The 21,119-nt window shown below is 42.5% G+C and overlaps 1 protein-coding gene across 5 annotated transcripts in view; it reads left to right on the forward strand.

Annotated features, from left to right (window-relative positions):
* The window catches only part of LOC115154303 (polypeptide N-acetylgalactosaminyltransferase 10), a 112,005-nt gene that overhangs the window by 16,402 nt on the left and 74,484 nt on the right, over positions 1-21,119 (forward strand). For 4 of the 5 annotated variants that reach the window (XR_003867863.1, XR_003867864.1, XR_003867865.1 and 1 more), the window contains exons 2-3: positions 12,527-12,632; positions 13,053-13,191. Coding sequence is in view for 2 of the 5 variants with exons in the window: in XM_029700382.1 (XP_029556242.1) it covers positions 12,527-12,632; positions 13,053-13,191 (245 nt within the window). In the remaining 3 variants the exon portion in view is untranslated. Of the gene's footprint in view, positions 1-12,526; positions 12,633-13,052; positions 13,196-21,119 lie in introns of those variants that run through there. The other variant, XM_029700383.1, reaches the window with a different exon arrangement.

The raw sequence follows: 21,119 nt of genomic DNA on the forward strand, positions 1-21,119 counted from the left end.
TTCTTATAGGCACTTTAGTATTGCCAGTGTAACAGTATAGCTTCCGTCCCTTTCCTCGCCCCTACCTGGGCTCGAACCAGGAACACATCGACAACAGCCACCCTCGAAGCATCGTTACCCATCGCTCCACAAAAGCCGCAGCCCTTGCAAAGCAAGAGGAACAACTACTCCATGTCTCAGAGCGAGTGACGTCACCGATTGAAACGCTACTGGCGCGCACCCCGCTAACTAGCTAGCCATTTCACATCGGTGACACCAGCCTAATCTCGGGAGTTGATAGGCTTGAAGTCATAAACGGCTCAATGCTTGAAGAATTGCGGCGAGCTTCTGGCAAACACACAACAGTTCTGTTTGAATGAATGCTTACAAGCCTGCTGCTGCCTACCACCGCTCAGTCAGACTGCTCTATCAAATCATATACTTAATTATAATATAATAACACACAGAAATACGAGCCTTTGGTCATTAATATGGTCGAATCTGGAAACTATCATTTCGAAAACAAAACGTTTATTCTTTCAGTGAAATACGGAACCGTTCCGTATTGTATCTAACGGGTGGCATCCCTAACTCTAAATATTGCTGTTACATTGTACAACCTTCAATGTTATGTCATAATTATGTAAATTAATTACGGTGTTTGTTAATAATAAATGGACTTCACACAATTCGCAACGAGCCAGGCGGCCCAAACTGCTGCATATACCCTGACTGCTTGCACGGAACGCAAGAGAAGTGACACAATTTCCCTAATTATAAGAAATTCATGTTAGCAAGCAATATTAACTAAATATATAACTAAATATGCAGGTTGAAAAATACACTGCTCAAAAAAATAAAGGGAACACTAAAATAACACATCCTAGATCTGAATGAAGGAAATAATCTTATTAAATACTTTTTTCTTTACATAGTTGAATGTGCTGACAACAAAATCACACAAAAATAATCAATGGAAATCCAATTTATCTAACCACGGAGGTCTGGATTTGGAGTCACAATCAAAATTAATGTGGAAACCACACTACAGGCTGATCCAACTTTGATGTAATGTCCTTAAAACAAGTCAAAATGAGGCTCAGTAGTGTGTGTGTGGCCTCCACGTGCCTGTATGACCTCCCTACAATGCATGGGCATGCTCCTGGTGAGGTGACTGATGGTCTCCTAAGGGATCTCCTCCCAGACCTGGACTTAAGCATCCGCCAACTCCTGGACAGTCTGTGGTGCAACGTGGCATTGGTGGATGGAGCGAGACATGATGTCCCAGATGTGCTCAATTGGATTCAGGTCTGGGGAACGGATTCAGGTCTGGGGAACGGGCGGGCCAGTCCATAGCATCAATGCCTTCCTCTTGCAGGAACTGCTGACACACTCCAGCCACATGAGGTCTAGCATTGTCTTGCATTAGGAGGAACCCAAGGCCAACCGCACCAGCATATGGTCTCACAAGGGGTCTGAGGATCTCATCTCAATGCCACCCCACACCATGACTGACCCACCGCCAAACCGGTCATGCTGGAGGATGTTGCAGGCAGCAGAACGTTCTCCACGGCGTCTCCAGACTCTGTCACGTCTGTCACATGTGCTCAGTGTGAACCTGCTTTCATCTGTGAAGAGCACAGGGCGCCAGTGGCAAATTTGCCAATCTTGGTGTTCTCTGGCAAATGCCAAACGTCCTGCACGGTGTTGGGCTGTAAGCACAACCCCCACCTGTGGACGTCGGGCCCTCATAACACCCTCATGGAGTCTGTTTCTGACCGTTTGAGCAGACACATGCACATTTGTGGCCTGCTGGATGTCATTTTGCAGGGCTCTGGCAGTGCTCCTCTTGCTCCTCCTTGCACAAAGGCGGAGGTAGCGGTCCTGCTGCTGGGTTGTTGGCCTCCTCCACGTCTCCTGATGTACTGGCCTGTCTCCTGGTCGCGCCTCCATGCTCTGAACACTACGCTGACAGACACAGCAAACCTTCTTGCCACAGCTCGCATTGATGTGCCATCCTGGATGAGCTGCACTACCTGAGCCACTTGTGTGGGTTGTAGACTCCGTCTCATGCTATCACTAGAGTGAAAGCACCGCCAGCATTCAAAAGTGACCAAAACATCAGCCAGGAAGCATAGGAACTGAGAAGTGGTCTGTGGTCACCACCTGCAGAACCACTCCTTTATTATGGGTGTCTTGCTAATTGCCTATAATTTCCACCTGTTGTCTATTCCATTTGCACAACAGCATGTGAAATGTATTGTCAATCAGTGTTGCTTCCTAAGTGGACAGTTTGATTTCACAGAAGTGTGATTGACTTGGAGTTACATTGTGTTGTTTAAGTGTTCCCTTTATTTTTTTGAGCAGTATACATACTTGTGTATTGATTTTAAAGAAAGGCATTGATGTTTATGGTTAGGTGCAACGACAGTGCTAAATCATCACCCGTTTGGCGAAGTAGGCTGTGATTCGATGAGAAATTAAGAAGCACCGCATCGATTATATGCAACGCAGGACACGCTAGATAACTACACATGGTTGATGATATTACTAGTTTAACTAGTGATTATGTGAAGATTGATTGTTTTTTATAAATGTAATGCTAGCTATCAACTTACCTTGGCTTCTTGCTGCCCTCGCGTAACAGGTAGTCAGCCTGCCACGCAGGCTCCTCGTGGAGTGCAATGTAAGGCAAGTGATTAGAGCGTTGGACTAACAAGGTAAAAATCTGTCTTTCTGCCCCTGAACAAGGCGGTTAACCCACCGTTCCTAGGCCATCATTGAAAATAAGAATTTGTTCTTAACTGACTTGCCTAGTTAAATAAAGGTGAACAAAAAACAAAAAAAACGGCCGAATCAGTGTCCAAAACTACCGATTTCCGATTGTTATGAAAACGTGAAATCGTCCCTAATTAATCGGCAATTCCGATTAATCAGTCGACCTCTACTACAAACTACTGGCGGGCGGCAAAGCTGGGTTCTGATTCTCATTTCACACATTTCTGTTTTTCCCATTATATTTCAGTCACTGGAGGCCAATTTTTGAAATGTGCAACTTTTTATTACCACGAGCACACTCAGGGGCCTTAGACCGCTGCGCCACAGCTAAGGCATCTGGTCCGATTCCAGGCTGTATCACAATCGGCTGTGATTGGGAGTCCCATAGGGCGGTGCACAATTGGCCCAGCGTCTTTGGGATTTGGCCGGAGTAGGCCGTCCATTGTCAATAAGAATTTATTCTTATCTGACTTGCCTAATTAAATAAAGCTAAATTTAAAAAAGGAGAAGAGTATCATGTTACTGGTAGTCTCTCACTGGTAGTCTCAACTTTCTCTAATTGCAAATTAAAGAACTATTTGGAGTTACTCAGCACTTGGTTGTGCGATATTGTTATGGATGTCTAATGTTAATGAGGAAAATAGTCGATGATCTTGTTCACTCATGCAGTTGCTGGATGAGTTAAAAGTTGGCAAAATGTTTGAAGCACTGCTTTTGTAATCAAATAAATCGGTGCTTCAACATAAAAATTATTAAAACTCATTCATGCATTATTATGATTTACCTCTGTTAATTTCCTTTTCCATTTTGCCGTTTGAGACAAACACAGGCAAGTGATCCTCCCATTGATTTCCTCTTAAGCGAACTGCTCATTGATTGCTGCAGTGTGACCTGCTGTAGGATGGCCTGCCCTGCACCGCCCCACCCAAGAGTGGGGCGTCATGAAGATTAAGCCTCAGCGAGACACTGATTTTCCTGGGTGTTACGTAAGCCACATCTGTCCCTCCACATTACAGCATCGCAGATGTGGAGCCCACCATGTGAATAAAGGAGAAGAGATGGGTTACTCGAGCGCACACTGAATTCTGCTTACTGTCCCTGCCATTCAGCATGCAAGGATAGCGGGCGGGAGATGCTTGTGCCTTAATGGAGGGGACTGGAGGAGAGTGGACTGAAATGGCTTTTTAGACAGAGCCTGGTGCTGATGTGGAGGAAGGAAGCCATGAAATGACAGGGGCACAGTAGGTTCTGTGTAGGAACATACAGACTGCACTTAGTGCTGGTATTACCTTGCCTCAGCAGTTAATGTTTTACCATATTTCTCTGATTTTATTACCCTGCTGCCTCCTCCAGACATGATAATAAGGACGGAGCTTATTTGAACAGCACTTCTCTCCGATGGGATTGGGGTGGTGCCAGAGAATACTCTGATCATGGCGGTATCCAGCAGAGCTGTAAGTTATGGCTGTGCCCTAGACACTGACTGCATATTTCTCACATTGAAATGTAAATGGTCCTGACCTGGTAGCATGGTGGTCTGGACCAGTCATCAAGAGGATGAGTAGGCCTTCCAGTTGTCAGTGGCCTAATGATCATATGGTGATGGGAAAACATGGGCCTAATTGTGCAGCAAGAGACATTGGGAAGAGACTTTGAGTCAGCAAAGGATCGAAGTTCAGAGGTTATATCTGGTCAATATCTCTTGACTGACAATCCTGTAAGACCATTCTCTCACCATACTCTGCTTTTGTCCCAGTCTCCCGAGGGTGCAGCGGTCTAAGGCACTGCATCTGTGCTAGAGGTGTCACTACACACCCTGGTTCGATTCCAGGCTGTATCACAACCGGCCATGATTGGGAGTCCCATAGGGCGGCGCACAATTGGCCCAGCGTCGTCCAGGTTAGGGTTTGGCCGGGGTAGGCCGTCATTGAAAATAAGAATTTGTTCTTAACTGACTTGCGTTGTTAAAATGAAATACAATTATAATAGAGATGGTGGAGAGGCCGGTTGACAGATATTGTAATTTCAGCATATCCTGGGGACTAGATGATAAGGGGGACAGCTGTCTGATAGGGTTGGCTGTGTGTATATTGCTTGCAGCGTCTGCCAACCTGAACCTGTGGTTAAATTGACCTCAGAATATTACAGTACTGCAGCCTGGTTGAAGTAGACTTGCTGCTTTAAAACCCACCCTTTTATTAGGGTGGCCCCAGCCTCAACCTAACAGCAAGCACCCCTGTAGCTAGCTACCCATTATTTTGAGTACATGCTTTTGTGTGTACTTACAATAAGTATTTTGGCGCAGTGTGCGGTTCACTTGTCTGTTATTGTTTGGCATGCGTGTACAGAAACAAAGCTTGTGGTCAAATGAGCGTAACGGGAAAGCATTTGCACTGAACCTGAGTCCCACAGGGCTGTCTGGGATTGAGTCGGCTGGGCAGTGGAGGAGATGAGAGGAGAGATTCTGATCAGGGCCAGGATGGGGCGGACTGACTGCAGGCATAGCTGTCAGTGTGAAGCAGAGTAAATACTGTAGGGAGTCAAAAACAGGTAGTTATCCTGTTTGTGAGGTACTAGGAGTTGGAACCTGCATAAGTAAAGTGGAAATATTGTGTTTTCAAATGACTAGGGCCTTCCAAACCCTTATGACAATTCAGCTCAACAGTCCTCTTTTTGAATATCATTCTTGGGATTTTCCTTGGTTGCACTGAGCAGATTTTTTAGGACTAAATTGTTAATGAGGGACTCATTGCCTCAAGACTCAAACTCACACCCGTCTTATTATTTTAGTATGCCGTATGAGTATGCTGTATGTTGCATGAGGGTCTTTTGATTGTAAAAAGGAATGTTATATGAATGTACACTGAAAGAATATCCATTAGTTGCCACTTGCCAGTATGATGCTTTGGTAGAAATGGTGGGAGTTTGTGTCCCTTTCATTCCATCGCTCTTGGCCCATCTGAAACCATTTGTGGTGTTATATCAAGATAATCTTGATCCTCTATTGTGGTGGCTTTCTTTGCAAGGTGTGTTGTGCTAGATATGATCTACTGACCTCTGGTGCTGCTGTACTTCCTCTGTGTCAGTGTATAGCCTGGCAGGCAGAACCACACCAGCTCTTTCCCTCTCACCACCTCCCTGTGTGTGTCCAAGCATTTGAGTGTGACTTGCCTTCAGGAGTATGAAGGCAACAACCCCTCCCACCCCTATTCTCATTTCCACTTCCAACAGACTGGAACAGCGAGGGGGAGAGAGACAAACCAAGATACTGAGCGTGCCTGTGGAAGGCCTGGCTATGGCAGTGGATCTCTGTAGACACAGCCCAGCGGGGCCTGCATGATGTCTCCTGCTGGGAGCTGGGGCTGTGTGGGGGGCCTTGCTAGGATAAAAATACCTAAAGGGGGGGTCTGAGTGCCTCACTGTCGGTTCCTGCCTATGGAATGTAGGCTTGGAACAACCTCAGTCTCACACCAGTCACTTTCCTCTTGGCTGAGCTCGGTTGAACTCATTTTGGGTCAAAAGTTCACTGTGCGCCACACTTTGAGAGAGGACTATAGCTTAAGGCCATGGTAACAGTTTACAGTGAGTGCACTTTGTTGGCAGGTGTTTTGGATCTTGTTGACTATCAGGGAGGTGATCTGCAGAGTGCAGACTTCCTTGGTTGGTTTATTTGTCTGTGAAAATGTTGAGGGGAGGCAGCTGATTGTATCTCAGGAGGGCATGGCTGTGCTGCGTCTGATCCATCTTCATGTGGGAAAGCAGAGCTCAGCCCTCACCCAGCAGGTGCTATGGAAACAGAAAGGCAAGTATTGACCGGCGGTTCTCTGATTCCCATCCTCATAGAGAATGCATGGGCAGTCCTTCTCTTATCAGGCCCCTGGTAGTAAGAGCTCTCTTCCAAATAAAGACAATCCAATAACACTCTTTCTCTCAGTCCTGGGGATCTGGCTGCGGAACTCAATCTGTTTACTAATCCGTACCTCCCGAAGACGGTTTTAATTATTTGGATGCTATACAGGTTCTTCCCCTACACAATAGATTTGATTCCAGCTCGAGGATAGGCAAGCGTTCTATACCAGATACCTGCCCATCGTCCTCGCAAGCACAGCCCCAAACTCAACAAAAGTAATTATTGCCTTGATAACCTCTGCATAATGTTAATGATTGCATTTCCGTTCAAGATTCCTAAATAGATTTTAGATTCCATTGTCTAAGCTCATGCTTAATGTCAGGGCATGTATACACATTTGCGAAATGAGGACAAACACAGTTTTGATGTAGACGTCCTAAAACCTGAGGCATATTTCTTGCACTTGTTTTTGAATAGTGATTGGTACATTTGTGGTGTTCTTCAGGATGAAAACCATTTCAAGCACACTGTTCAGATTCTCCAGACTTTCACGCTTCACTTGTGTATTCTGCTAATGTGCGTTCATTTGGTACGAATGGACAGAATATACAAATCAAACAAGAGTTGGTCGCTAGCTTTGTTTGACAGGCATTTGATGAAGACAAATATTCAGTTGTGTCCACGTCTGTCCAACTGGTGTCTTCTGCAGTTTTACATATTTTATTGAGGACTACAGTGGTCCATCTTTCAGAGCTCCATCTTAACACAGTTCTGTTCTCCCCATAGTTGAGCTAAGCTGAGGGGGTTGGCAAGGCTTAGTCCTCATCCTTCTGGGTTGTGCGTTTGTTTAGACATCTGGAGATCTCTAGGAGAGCCAGTAACGCCAGTCCCATGCCAAGCATCACATTATCAGAACAAATCAAATTGTATTTGTCACGTGTGCCGAATACAACAGGTGTAGACCTTATAGTGAAATGCTTACTTACAAGCCCTTAACCAGCAATGCAGTATTTAAGAAAATACCTTTAAAAAAATTAAGATATAAAAATAACTAATAAAAGCGTTGCAGTAAAATAACAGTAGCGGTGCTATATACAGGGGGTACCTGTACAGAGTCAATGTGCGGGGGCACCGGTGTCGAGGTAATATGTACATGTATGTAGAGTTATTAAAGTGACTATGCATAGATAATAACAGGGAGTAGCAGCAGCGTAGAAGAGGGAGGGGGGGGGGGCAATGCAAATAGTCTGGGTAGCCATTTGATGACATACCACAAGAAGCAGGACAACCAGAGGAGCCAGAGCCAGAGTGTGCGTCTGCATGTGCATGTATGAGACTGTCTTGCATCCAAAATCTGGAACTCTGAACGATTTGAGTTCTATGGTGTGACGGAGAGCCCAAGCAGAGGACGCAATATCAACCCCAGCCCTCAGTGCCACTCATAATCTGGTGTTTGAGATTAACGATGGACCACAGCTGGATGGAAATGAGGTTCGATTGTGATTCAGAGAGGGTGGTCCATAATCTTCAAATCCCTCCATTTACAGACCTGGCTAAGGTCACTGGGACCAGCTCTCTGATGCTCATCCAGTGAGCAGCCTCTGACAGCCAACTGCACCGTGCCATGCCACGAAGCTGTTCTGTCTGACTGGATGTCTGACCAGTCTTTTGTTTTGCTAGTTATTTCAGCCCTGAAGTGTTATTTGCCTGTTGCAAATTATAGGCGGCCGCTGCTGCTGCCTTACCATTTACTGATTAATGACAGGATGCAGTCGACACACACTTTACTTTATACATAATATTTCCTCCCCACACAGATACGATTTGCTAGGAACAGCCATCGGATGAGTAGACCATTAAGAGGGTACATTGAAGTTAATTAATGATCACTCAGCCTGGTAAAATGGGCCAATGTTTTTTACCACTCTGCTTTTAGCCAAATTTGTGCTTGATTGCAAATGCATCATGGACCGTTACTTATAAAGACTGAGTGCAGAACGAGAGATACGTCTGAGCGTTGCCCTATTAGTGTGTTTGTGCTGTGCCTTGAATACTGATGGAATGGAAAAGAGCCTGTGTTGAAACGAGTTTCTGCCTGCGTGGAGTCTTCTGATGGTGTTGATTATGACGGTAGTGGGCCTCACACTGATGTTCAGCGGTGGAAAGGATGCTTGTTATGCCTTTGTATAGTAAGTCTGGGCCAGTGCACGCATAGTAGGATGAGTAATGCTAATGTGCTCTAATGTGAAAAGGGGGATCCGACTGCTGTTGGGTAATGTAATGTTTGGTTTCATTTCCCTTACTTTAGTATTCAGTAGTTACAACAGCTTTTCTGGGTATGATTATGCCATTGCTGGCATGTTTGTTTTCTTCTGAGGTCCACAGTGGAGCTCTGTCTTCAACTGAGTAAGAGGGTATAGGAGGGCCACAAACCACCTTTCTCTCATTATCTCTTTGGCCTTAACGCTCCTTCCAGCTCTGTTTATCCCTATTCCCCCCCCCCTCTTTATATGTCTACCCCCCCACCTCTATCGTTTCTCATGTCACTACACATACCGTGAAAAGTTTTCCGAAGCTCCTTGTCTTGTTTCCGAAGGTCTTGTTAGAGCAGCAAGCCTCCGTGGAATATCATAACTCCGTGTTCTGACATTTTTATCAATAGGAAATGCTGAGGCACAATCTTGCTTCTGAGGAGGAGGAGGAAGCACAGATCGACTTGTCGGTCCTCGTCAGTGAAGAGGGGAAAGGCTCTCGTCGTAACATTTTGAGAGCGGCTCTCTTGAACTGAGGCTTGATCTCAGTGCCTGCCTCAGTACAGAAGTGTGACAGTGAGTCTAAGCTGGTGATTAATAAGGTTACCTGTCCGTCAGAGATGATTTTCTCTGCTTGCTGTGTGTCTGTGAGGATGAAGTAAATCTCAACATACAGTGGCAGTAGGGCCGCCAGATGCATACACAGTGAGACATGCAAAGCTTTTGAAGAGAAAGGAAGTATTTCACTACAAATCTATTATTGTTTTTAATTGGTGTTTGTGCCAGTGAACAAGTGTCTGTTCTGCATGTAGCCTAGGCCTACTGTTATCAACCTGCTTACAAAGCTGATCTGTGGTCAAACTGCTTTTATCCTTGTCAGAGGCATTGTATCAATCTATCATAATGTAGGCCTAACCCTGTAACATAAGGCCTGTGTAATTTGCTGTGCAGTGAAATCATGTCATGATGGATTGGATCTATAATGGTATATACATACAGCGCTTTTCACTACAGATGTAGTATCTTTAATTAAAGACAGTTGGTTACAGCAGGAAAATAATCATCACATTTCCAGCAACAGGAAATGTGGATAAGAATTGACATTTTTATATTGGTTGAAATATTTTTTCTGATATTTCAAACTGGAAATTACAAACTTCATAAGCCCTTTTAAAAGTAAAATACACTACAAGGTTTACATTTTCTGCGTTGCAGGAAAGTTATCTTGCAACAGGGTGATCAAATTAAGATCCAACATATTTAGGTTTCAAAAAGTGTGTTACATTGTTGTCTTGGCCTAACTCACTCCATCCCCCACCAATGTAGACCTTTTAATAATCTTGTTCCAGATTGTTAAATTGAAGCTTACTTTTGTTAGCGTGTCTACATTTTATCAGCTCTGGTTGAGTGTTTACTGCCATTCAATGGGTTTGAGTGGCCTTGCCTCTCATGCCTCTCCCTCTGGCCAGGGAACATGTAGAAATGGACATCAGGCCAGTGTGCAGTCCCCCAGGTGTATTGACGTCAGCTGTTTGACAAATAGATAAGTACGCAGCTCTGACATAACCTAACCAGGAGCACTACGACTCAGTACTATAGCCTAATTACCCCCCCCCCCCCCCCCCCACACACACACACACACACACACACACACACACACACTGCCCAACAGTTTTAAACTTTTACGTAGGCCTTTGATGTATAATCGGTTTGACAAATAGGCCTAGACTAGATAGTAGTAGCCTACATACATACATACATACATACATACATACATACATACATACATACATACATACATACATACATACATACATACATTGCAAATACAGTGTACCCTGCCCCAACCCCGAATACCAAGAAGTTGTATTTGTGTGTTTGTTTCTCATCACAGTGATATTACTTAGCAGACTGATTTGAGTAATTAATTGAGATCCATGCAATTTGGCTTTCAATTTACATGAACAATGTTTCACTAATTGCAACCTCCCATTGAGCTAATTATTTCCCCATTGTGTTGTGATCCAAATTTGTGACATCTGCCGCCTAAAAGGGATCATTTTTAGACCAAAGGCGATGACTTGGATTAATGGCCAAATCACTGCATGCATTTTTCAGTGGAGTAGAAAAGTGTGTGCGTTACCTAAGTGAAAACGAGCATGTGCGAGCCTTGGGATTGATATTCTCACAAGGATACAAGCTTGAAATGAAATGTTATACATTTCCATTGTGTGAACTTTGTAGCACTGAGTTTTTTTTTAGTAGTTTTACTGCTATGTATCCAAAATTCCTTGTTCTTCCATAGCTAAACCCAAGTGATGGATTGAATTGTACCTAGCTCATCTTTTCTGCTAGGGATTTTGTGTGTAAGAAGGACCGTGTGTGTCTGTCTATTTCAGAGCGGTCCATTGACTCTAGTCTGACCCAGTGCTAACCTCACTACTCTCTCACCTCGTGGCCGATGGACATCCTACCTGACACCAACTGTGATCCCTCCTCCCTTACTGAGATGGAATTGAGACATTGTGAAGCAGAGTGTTTCCCCATATGCATTTAGCAGATATTTAATATTGTCTTTAGGCTAACTCTTGTGTGAAATTAGTTTCAGGCTGACTGGTGTAGTTTGTTTCCCCTTGCTCATCAACTTTGATAGTCAAGAATATGTTTAGCATTATTCTAAAAGCCTACTGCAACACGTAGCATGTTTTTGTTTCCCTTACAATAAATGTGATATAGTTATAGTAAATACAACCGTCCTGTAACAGCTTCTTTTTACAAAGTAAAAGGTAAGAGAATGGTACCAACCTGCAAGGCGCGTGGTTAAGATATTAACATGAACACCAACGCTAATAAATAGGCATAACACAAACTCATCGCCCATTCATCCATCTGTGATTCATTCAGTAAGGAGAGAGAGAGAGAGAGAGAGAGCCGCATTAGTGCCTGGCTGGGTACCAACTTCCTACACCGCATTGTCTTGGCAGGTTAAATTGGGAATAGGTGTGGGGAAAAAACAGGTAAAAAGGCTCTAAATACTTGATTTCAAAATTGTGACAAATGAGCAATGTAAAATACAAACATTTAGGAAAAGTCAGGGAAGAAGCAGGACGTTTTTGTTGTTGAGATTATTATTATTTACTAAATCAAATGTCAGTGGCAATTGGCCTATGCCAGTTCTAGTGTTAAAGTCAAATTCGTTTTTCTATACTTGTGTTCCTTCATTCCCATTTTCCACTTCTGCTCTGCTCTCAAGCCTCTGAAAAATGCTGACCAGCATAGCAGCACGTAAGGCCCAGCTCTTGCATTTAATTATAACTGATGGCAAAACAAATCCCATAATGATTATTGGTAATGGTTGTGTGTTTGCAAGGTTCTCTGCTGTTGAAATGGACAACTGTTTGTTTATTTCCTTGTATGGTTATGTTTATGAATATGCTCTCAATGTGATGTAGACCTACTAATATAGCTACTTGAGCATCACGCCTCACAGGCTCTGGTATAAGGGTTGCTGGTTAGTGAGGTGTCCTGATATGTGACCCTCTGTTCCCGTTGTGTGTGTCCTGCATGTGATGATGCGTTTGACCCTCTGTACAGTATGTGTGTGATTCCCTCTGTGTGTGGGTGTATGTCCTGATGTTTGACCCTCTGTTCCTGTGTGTTTTGGCAGGGAGTAAAAGTCAGGCCCCAGAAGGATGCCCAGGTGGGGCGGGACGGCGTGCGGAGGAAGGACTGGCACGACTACGAGGCAATCAGGAGAGATGCTGCTCGCTCTGGTAGGACAGAACTTCAGGAAATCCCTCGCACACACTCACTCCCCTTTTAGTTTGAGGTTTGAAGCCCACAACTATACTGCAATAACAAATGATTCCACACAAGGCATTATATGTTTGTAGGAACATGAGCTTTTCAAAGGTTTTGATTCTAGCACAACGACTGTAGGCTATTAAAACTAATGTGGTCGACGGACTGCAAGACATTTCTAATGTCCTTATGGTTCATTCAGCAGGTACTGTACCTCAGACAGAAGGGATTTTAGCTGACACTAAGTCCAGGTACTTTCACTGTCTGTCAGAGAAAAGCAGATCATTACTGGCTAGAACACGACAACAGATGGATGGACCAAGGCATTTCAACCTAAGTTGACATTATCTTTGCACTCATGTCTGTTCTGTTCTCTCTGCGCGTGCGTGCAGGTAACGGGGAGCAGGGTAAGCCCTTTCCTCTGAGCGACACTGACCGGGTGGACCAGGCCTACAGGGAGAATGGGTTCAACATCTTTGTCAGCGATAGGATCTCCCTCAACCGCTCTGTCGCAGACATCCGGCACCCAAAGTGAGTGCGTGTTTCTCTTTAATTTACCCAGCTTGTCAACTCCACATTCCTTCAAAGGGATAAGTATAGTTTAGTCACCGTTGTTTCTTGGGCCCGACCGAAAAATCGGTTGACAGATATTATCAGCCGACATTAGCCTTACAAATTTTTATGTGAATCTGTCTTTATTCCACAGATAAAGCATTGATATTATACACATAGAATAAACAAATGCGTCTGCTCATTTACGGTAATTTTTTAAAATGTTCAATGGTTGCCTGAAGAGGGTGCTCTGAGTTGCTCATTGAACATAATTAAGCCCTAAGTAACAATGTGAGAGAGAGTCTGCATGGTTTGACGGTGAGTAGCTTGCCGTAGTCCGCGTATTTGAATATGTAAATAATAAAAAGTACACTTCACCAAGCAGCCAGCCCTGTCTTCATCACATTCTCCCTTAGTTAACATTAGCTTAGCTATCTAGTTAGCAAGGTAGTTAGCCAAGCTAGCTAGCAATCTGTGCTACTTATATGCTAACACTGGACTGGCGCAAAAGTGAACACTCGTCCATGGTACACAAATAACATGATTACTGTCTGGGCCTATTATTTTATACAGTGGGCTTATTTAGTTAGTTTTCCAAAATATGCTATCTGCAAAAAAGCAAGACAGTTGTCGCAGCTCTATCATTCAGGCCATTATTTGCATTCATGAGTTAAGAAGCTAACGTTACCAAAACAGCCCGGCAAGCATTTGCCTGCATGAACATTTTCAGTCATCAGCGCATGCCATTTGCAGTTGCAATCTATAGAAAATACATATACATTTTCTGTAAGAAAACATTGTCGTAATGAACAGCTAACCTGTGTTGTAACGTACACTCATTGCGAGGTTGCCATAAAGTGTTAGTTTACATGACCTTTGACTGTAAATACTGTAGTAAATCTACTCGAAACAAATGCTGACGATGACACCTAGTGGTGAGATTCCGAACGACATGTTACTGCTATTCAATGCTTATTTGTGACTCGCCACCTGGATTCGGTCTTATGTAACAACATTTGAAGTGGTGTTTTTTATATTATATAAAAGTAGACTCAGAGCTACAAAATGGTATATCATACGCTGCATTTGAGAAACAATGGGAAAGTAATTCTGCTTTGAAAGCTGATCAACTTGTAAACTCACTTTTGAGAAAATCGCCTTTTGAATGTTTTGCTATCTAGTGAAGAGCTCTTCTTTGTCTACACCCATTCAGCATCGTTCACACCCTTACCCATCTCGTTTCGCTCTCTAACATGAAAACAGCCTAACCAGCCTTGCTGGCAACAATTTAATTACGCTTTTGTGCTGACGTTTACTGACACCGGGTGTTGTACACACGTCACATCGTAACATTAGCTAACGAGCCAGCCAGCCAACGTTAGCTAGTTAACCTCTCTGGGGTATGTGGGACGCTAGCAGGGCGACAAATTCAAAACAACAAAAATCTCATAATTCAAAGTTCTCAAACATACAACTATTATATCCCATTTTAAAGATACACTTCTCGTTAATCCAACCACATTGTCTGATTTCAAAAAGGCTTTAGGGCGAAAGCATAACATTAGATTATGTTAGGACAGCGCCGAGACAAGAAAAACCACACAGCCATTTTCCAAGCAAGGAGAGTCGTCACAAAAAAACAGAAATACAGCTAAAATGAATCACTAACCTTTGATCTTCATCAGATGGCACTCATAGGACTTCATGTTACACAATACATGTATGTTTAGCTCGATAAAGTTCATTTTTATATCCAAAAACTCAATTTTACATTGGCGTGTAATGTTAACCTCTCTAGGGTATGCGGGACGAAATCGTCCCACCTACGTAACAGCCAGTGGAATCCTGTGGCGCGTTATTCAAATACCTTAGAAATGCTATTACTTCAATTTCTCAAACATATGACTATTTTACAGCATTTTAAAGACAAGACTCTCGTTAATCTAACCACACTGTCCGATTTCAAAAAGGCTTTACAACGAAAGCAAAACATTAGATTATGTCAGCAGAGTACCCAGCCAGAAATAATTAGACACCCATTTTTCAAGCTAGCATATAATGTCACAAAAACCCAGACAGCTAAATGCAGCACTAACCTTTGATGATCTTCATCAAATGACACACCTAGGACATTATGTTATACAATACATGCATGTTTTGTTCAATCAAGTTCATATTTATATCAAAAAACAGCTTTTTTACATTAGCATGTGACGTTCAGAACTAGCATACCCCCCGCAAACTTCCGGTGAATTTACTAAATTACTCACGATAAACGTTCACAAAAAGCATAGCAATTATTTTAAGAATTATAGATACAGAACTCCTCTATGCACTCGATATGTCCGATTTTAAAATAGCTTTTCGGTGAAAGCACATTTTGCAATATTTTAAGTAGATAGCCCGGCATCACAGGGCTAGCTATTTAGACACCCAGCAAGTTTAGCCTTCACCAAACTCCGATTTACTATTAGAAAAGTTTGATTACCTTTGGTGTTCTTCGTCAGAATGCACTCCCAGGACTTCTACTTCAATAACAAATGTTGGTTTGGTCCCAAATAATCCATAGTTATATCCAAACAGCGGCGTTTTGTTTGTGCGTTCAAGACACTATCCGAAAGGGTAAATAAGGGTTACGAGCACGGCGCATTTCGTGACAAAAAAATTCTAAATATTCCATTACCGTACTTCGAAGCATGTCAACCGCTGTTTAAAATCAATTTTTATGCAATTTTTCTCGTAAAAAAGCGATAATATTCCAACCGGGAATCTGCGTTTAGGTAAATAGACGAAAGAAAATAAAGCACGGGGTCGACTCGTGCACGCGCCTAAGCCCATTATCCTCTGATCGACCACTTGCCAAAAGCGCAAATGTGTTTCAGCCTGGGGATGCCTCGATATCATTCAGCTTTTTCCCGGGCTCTGAGAGCCTATGGGAGCCGTAGGAAGTGTCACGTTACAGCAAAGATCCTCAGTCTTCAATAAACAGAGACGAGAAGAACAAGATCTTGTCAGAGAGGGCACTTCCTGTAAGGAATCTTCTCAGGTTTTTGCCTGCCATATGAGTTCTGTTATACTCACAGACACCATTCAAACAGTTTTAGAAACTTTAGGGTGTTTTCTATCCAAAGCCAATAATTATATGCATATTCTAGTTACTGGGTAGGAGTAGTAACCAGATTAAATCGGGTACGTTTTTTATCCGGCCGTGTAAATACTGCCCCCTAGCCCTAACAGGTTAAGAAATGTTTGGCCTCCCAAACCTCCGGTGAATGAGCACATCAATTTACAGAAATACTCATAAACGTTGATAAATTATTCAACAGTTATTCAAATTATTATAGATACACTTCTCCTTAATGCAACCGCTGTGTCAGATTTCAAAAAAGTTTTACGGCGAAAGCAAATTTTGCAATAATCTGAGTACAGCGCTCAGATATCAAAGCAAGCCATACAGATACCCGCCATTTTGGAGTCAACCTTTGATCTTCATCGGAATGCACTCCCAGGAATCCCAGTTCCAGAATAAATGTTTGTTTTGTTCGATGAAGTTCATCTTTATGTCCAAATACCTCCATTTTGTTCGCGTTAGGTTCACTATTCCAAATGTAAGGCACGCGCTTACTAAGTCCAAACTAAAAGTCAAAAAAGTTATACTACAGTTTGTAGAAACATGTCAAATGATGTATAGAATTAATCTTTAGGATGTTTTTATCATAAATCTTCCATAATATTCGAACCGGACGATTCCTTTGTCTTCAAAAAAGAAAAGGAACACAGCTAACTCTCACAGGAACGGGCGCCACTGAGCTCATGTCATTTTCTCACTCATCTACTTCCAGGAGCTCTTGTTCTCTCCCTATTCACAGTAGAAGCATGAAACAACGTTCTAAAGACTGTTGACATCTAGTGGAAGCCTTAGGAAGTGCAAAATGAACCCCAAGTCACTTGAAAAACTACAAACCTTAGATTTCCACATTTCCTGGTTGGATTTTTCTCAGGTTTTTGCCTGCCATATGAGTTCTGTTATACTCAGACATCATTCAAACAGTTTTAGAAACTTCAGAGTGTTTTCTATCCAAATCTACTAATAATATGCATATCCTACCTTCTGAGCCTGAGTAGCAGGCAGTTTACTACGGGCACGCCTTTCATCCGGACGTCAAAATACTGCTCCCTACCCTAGAGAAGTTAAACAATAAACAGTGCTGGGAGCTAACCAACCATGTTCAATGTTCACTAGCTAACATTAGGCTCTAACTAGAACAGCACAAGGCTCTGGGAAATTAATAATATCACTTAGGGAGCCAGCCAGCTAACGTTAGCTAGCTAGCTAACAGTACACTTTAGCTTAAGACGTATAGCTTTCTAGCTAGGTGAACAATGTAGCTAGCTAGGTAAACAAAGTGTAAGTTCACACATGTCACACAACGTATTAGCTAATGAACCAGAAATCTAACAGTAGCTAGTCAAACAACAATGAACAGTGCCAACAATGCCACAGTGCTGGGAGCTAACCAACCATGTTCAATGTTAGCTAGCTAACATTAGGCTCTAACTGGAACAACAAACGGCTCTGGGAAACGAATAATAACGTCAGGTAGGGAGCCAGCCAGCTAACGTTAGCTTGAAATGAAGCCATTTATCTGTCAAAATTAGAAAACGTGTAATATCTGAATGTAACGTTAGTCTAGCATTAGCTAGCTATCTTACCTGTATACATCATCGTGCGTGGACGCGTCTCCCTGTCAGGAATGCCATACCACGGTTGCTCTTAGTTTGAAGATGAAATCCGGAGACCGGTGTTTCCTCCATCTCTTTAGCTATCATACTTTAATTCCGCTGATTTTTCAAAACTTGATCCTCCAGGAAGTGGAGAGCCACACGTATGCAGCTCCACCACACAATACATTTTTTTTTAAAATCAGCATTTGATAGGATTACCAACACAAGCTTCTGACAAGCTTCTATGGCAGACCAATCCGAACTCCTCTCTCGGCATGTCCAGCCCACTCATTATCTCAGCCAATCATGGCTAGTGGAAAGGTTGCCAGCTTTTTCTGTGGCTTAACCAACAAGGCTCGTAATTTAACAATTGTATTTGTATTTACAGATGGCATACGAGTGTGTTAAGGCAAATGAAAGTTCACATGTTCAAGAAGGCATTTCTGCTCAAAAACGCATTTTGATAAAAAAATATTTTTGATATTCAAACGGCTCTCCTGTTAAGTTGTGACATTCTACATATGCCTAGTTTCCTGAATCTGGTCACATTTGTGAACTGCAGTTTCAGATTTACTTTGAGACTATGATTTAAAAACGTAATCTGGCCAGTGACCCTTTGTGGTGGTTTAGCATATAGAGGATCTAGTTTATTTTTGGTAGAAATCCTGTAAACCACAAATAAAATGTTCTTAAATTCAATACATTTTTATATTTTGTTGAAAGCATCATTCAGAATATCTGTTTTAATCCTTTCACACAAAAATTTTATAAACCTAGGTCTGTTTTTTTCATTTCACCTCTAAAACAAAATATCGGCCGATTATATTGGCCGATATTTTGCTTCCCTAAAATGGGAATTTGCTTCCCTAAAATGGAATTCGGACCCAAAAATCCCGTATGGGTTGGGCTCTAGTTGTTTCACATGCTCCTGATGATGCAAAATGCATATGAGCATTAAGTGGAAGGTGCATTTCATTCATATTTGAAGATGTAGCTACTTTCCTCAAGCTATTGAGTATATTTATATGCACACTAATAATGTAATATTAAACTGATTGTGGCAGAAGGCCTAGTATGGCATTAGTCATCTAAACACCTTATTCTGCTTATCTTAATCGGTGTAAGGTCAAAATCGAAGTAAGCATATGCCAATTAAAACACCTGGTTTTCTGAGCAGTCTTTCAAATTATTAGTATATTTAATCAGCGTTCCAGTGGTGTATTTGATCAGTGCATGGGCCAGTACCATTAGTGCAAGCCTCCCTCTTATGCGCTTGTGAGTTCTGGAAATGTTTATATACTGAAATATCAATGCAACAATTTCAATTATTTTACTGAGTTACAGTTCATATAAGGAAATCAGTAAATTGAAATAAATTCCTTAGGTCCTAATCTATGGACTTAACTGGGCAGTGGTGCAGCCATGGGTAGGCCTGGGAGGGCATAGGCCCACTCACTTGGGAGCCAGGCCCAGCCAATCAGAATTAGTTTTTCCCACACAGAAATACTAATCAGTTTCATCAGCTGTCCAGGTGGCTGGTCTCAGACGATCCTGCAGGTGAAGAGGCCGGATGTGGCGGTCCTGGACTGGCGTACTTACACGTTGTCTGCGGTTGTGAGGCCAGTTGGACGTACTGCCAAATTCTTTAAAACAATGAAGGTGGCTTATGGTAGAGCAATTAACATTCAATTATCTGTCAAGAACTCTGGTTGACATTCCTGCAGTCAGCATGCCAATTGCACACTCCCTCAACTTGAGACATCTGTGGCATTGTGTTGTGTGACAAAACGGCACATTTTAGAGTGGCCTTTAATTATCCCCAGCACAAGGTGCACCTGCATAATGAACATGCTGTTTAATCAGCTTCTTGATTTGCCACACCTTAGTACACAAGGGGGCACATTAAAAAAAACGAATTGCAAAGATGGGCAATCCAGCTCATGAAGTTATACATATACAGGTAGGAGATACCAAATGTCATTTTTGGTGAGTTTGGACATTTTACAGCGACTGAACAAACAACATAGTGCAAATTAACAAAGTTTTGACGTATGCTTGTCTGAAGGAAGAACAGTACTGGCTCTGGAGCAGCATGTGTAGGCTACATGCTGTGTTTGTCTGGAGTCGCTAGGGCAATGAGCCTGCCTGTTCTACTCTGAGAGGAGAAGATGGACTGAGAACGAAGAGGAGAAAAAATGCAAGGAAATCAAGATGGTGGCATCTGTACAAATAACGAATCCAAAGGGCTTTGACTTCTCAAACACGGCTGAAAGCTGTGACAATATGATGCCCTGTCACCTTATTAATTCATCCACTTACTTAGATTAACTAGCAAATGAAAGTTGGGGGTCGCGTTAATGCAGAATTTGGTGTTTTTCACGCAGGAAACAAAGAATGCATAAGAAATATCTTGCAGATGTAAAATGCTTCTTATTGTAATTTATGCTCTAAGACAAATCTCGGGCTTCAGTTGCACTTCTCCACTCCGATGAGAATTCACTAACAGGCATTCTATCAGCAGACAGCGCTCTGACTGATGTGTATCTACAAACAAATCCGTGACTGGCTCAACTGTTCTGTGGAACTAGGGTAAGCTTCATAATGTAAAACAATAACAGATTTGATTGATTTAGGATCCCTATTAGCCGATGCCAATGGCGACAGGTAGTCTTACTGGGGTCCGACACATAACGAAAAAAACTTTACTATATATTTAACAATATTAACGTGTGTGTGTGTGTGTGCATCTATCAGTTACACATGCATTTCAGTACTTGCACACAACAATTAGGTCACATGGGGAGAGGCGTTGTGCCATGATCAATGTTCCTTCCAATTTTTCTGGGGCACTGAGCATATTTTTGGTCTTGTGAGTGGAAACTTGAAGGTTGTGAGAATTTTGTGCAACTTCCGGCGCGCATTTACAGTGAACACTGAAGCTGTAGCCTTACAGTTTTATTGGCTACTGTTTGAGCATAATGTAGGCCTACCAACAAAACCAATAACATTTTCACATGGAAATAGCTTTTGAGTTCTATGGTGGCCTACAGTAGCCTGTATGTGGTGTTCAGTGCAGTCCTACATGGCATAACTTCTTTACTTTGTCTGTAACACCATGGGCCAAATAGGTGACTGTACATTACATTGTTTATATGATGTAAGAATGTTTATATGATGCAAGA

The sequence above is a fragment of the Salmo trutta genome, chromosome 19 (assembly GCF_901001165.1).
Source record: "Salmo trutta chromosome 19, fSalTru1.1, whole genome shotgun sequence".
Classification (NCBI taxonomy): domain Eukaryota; kingdom Metazoa; phylum Chordata; class Actinopteri; order Salmoniformes; family Salmonidae; genus Salmo; species Salmo trutta.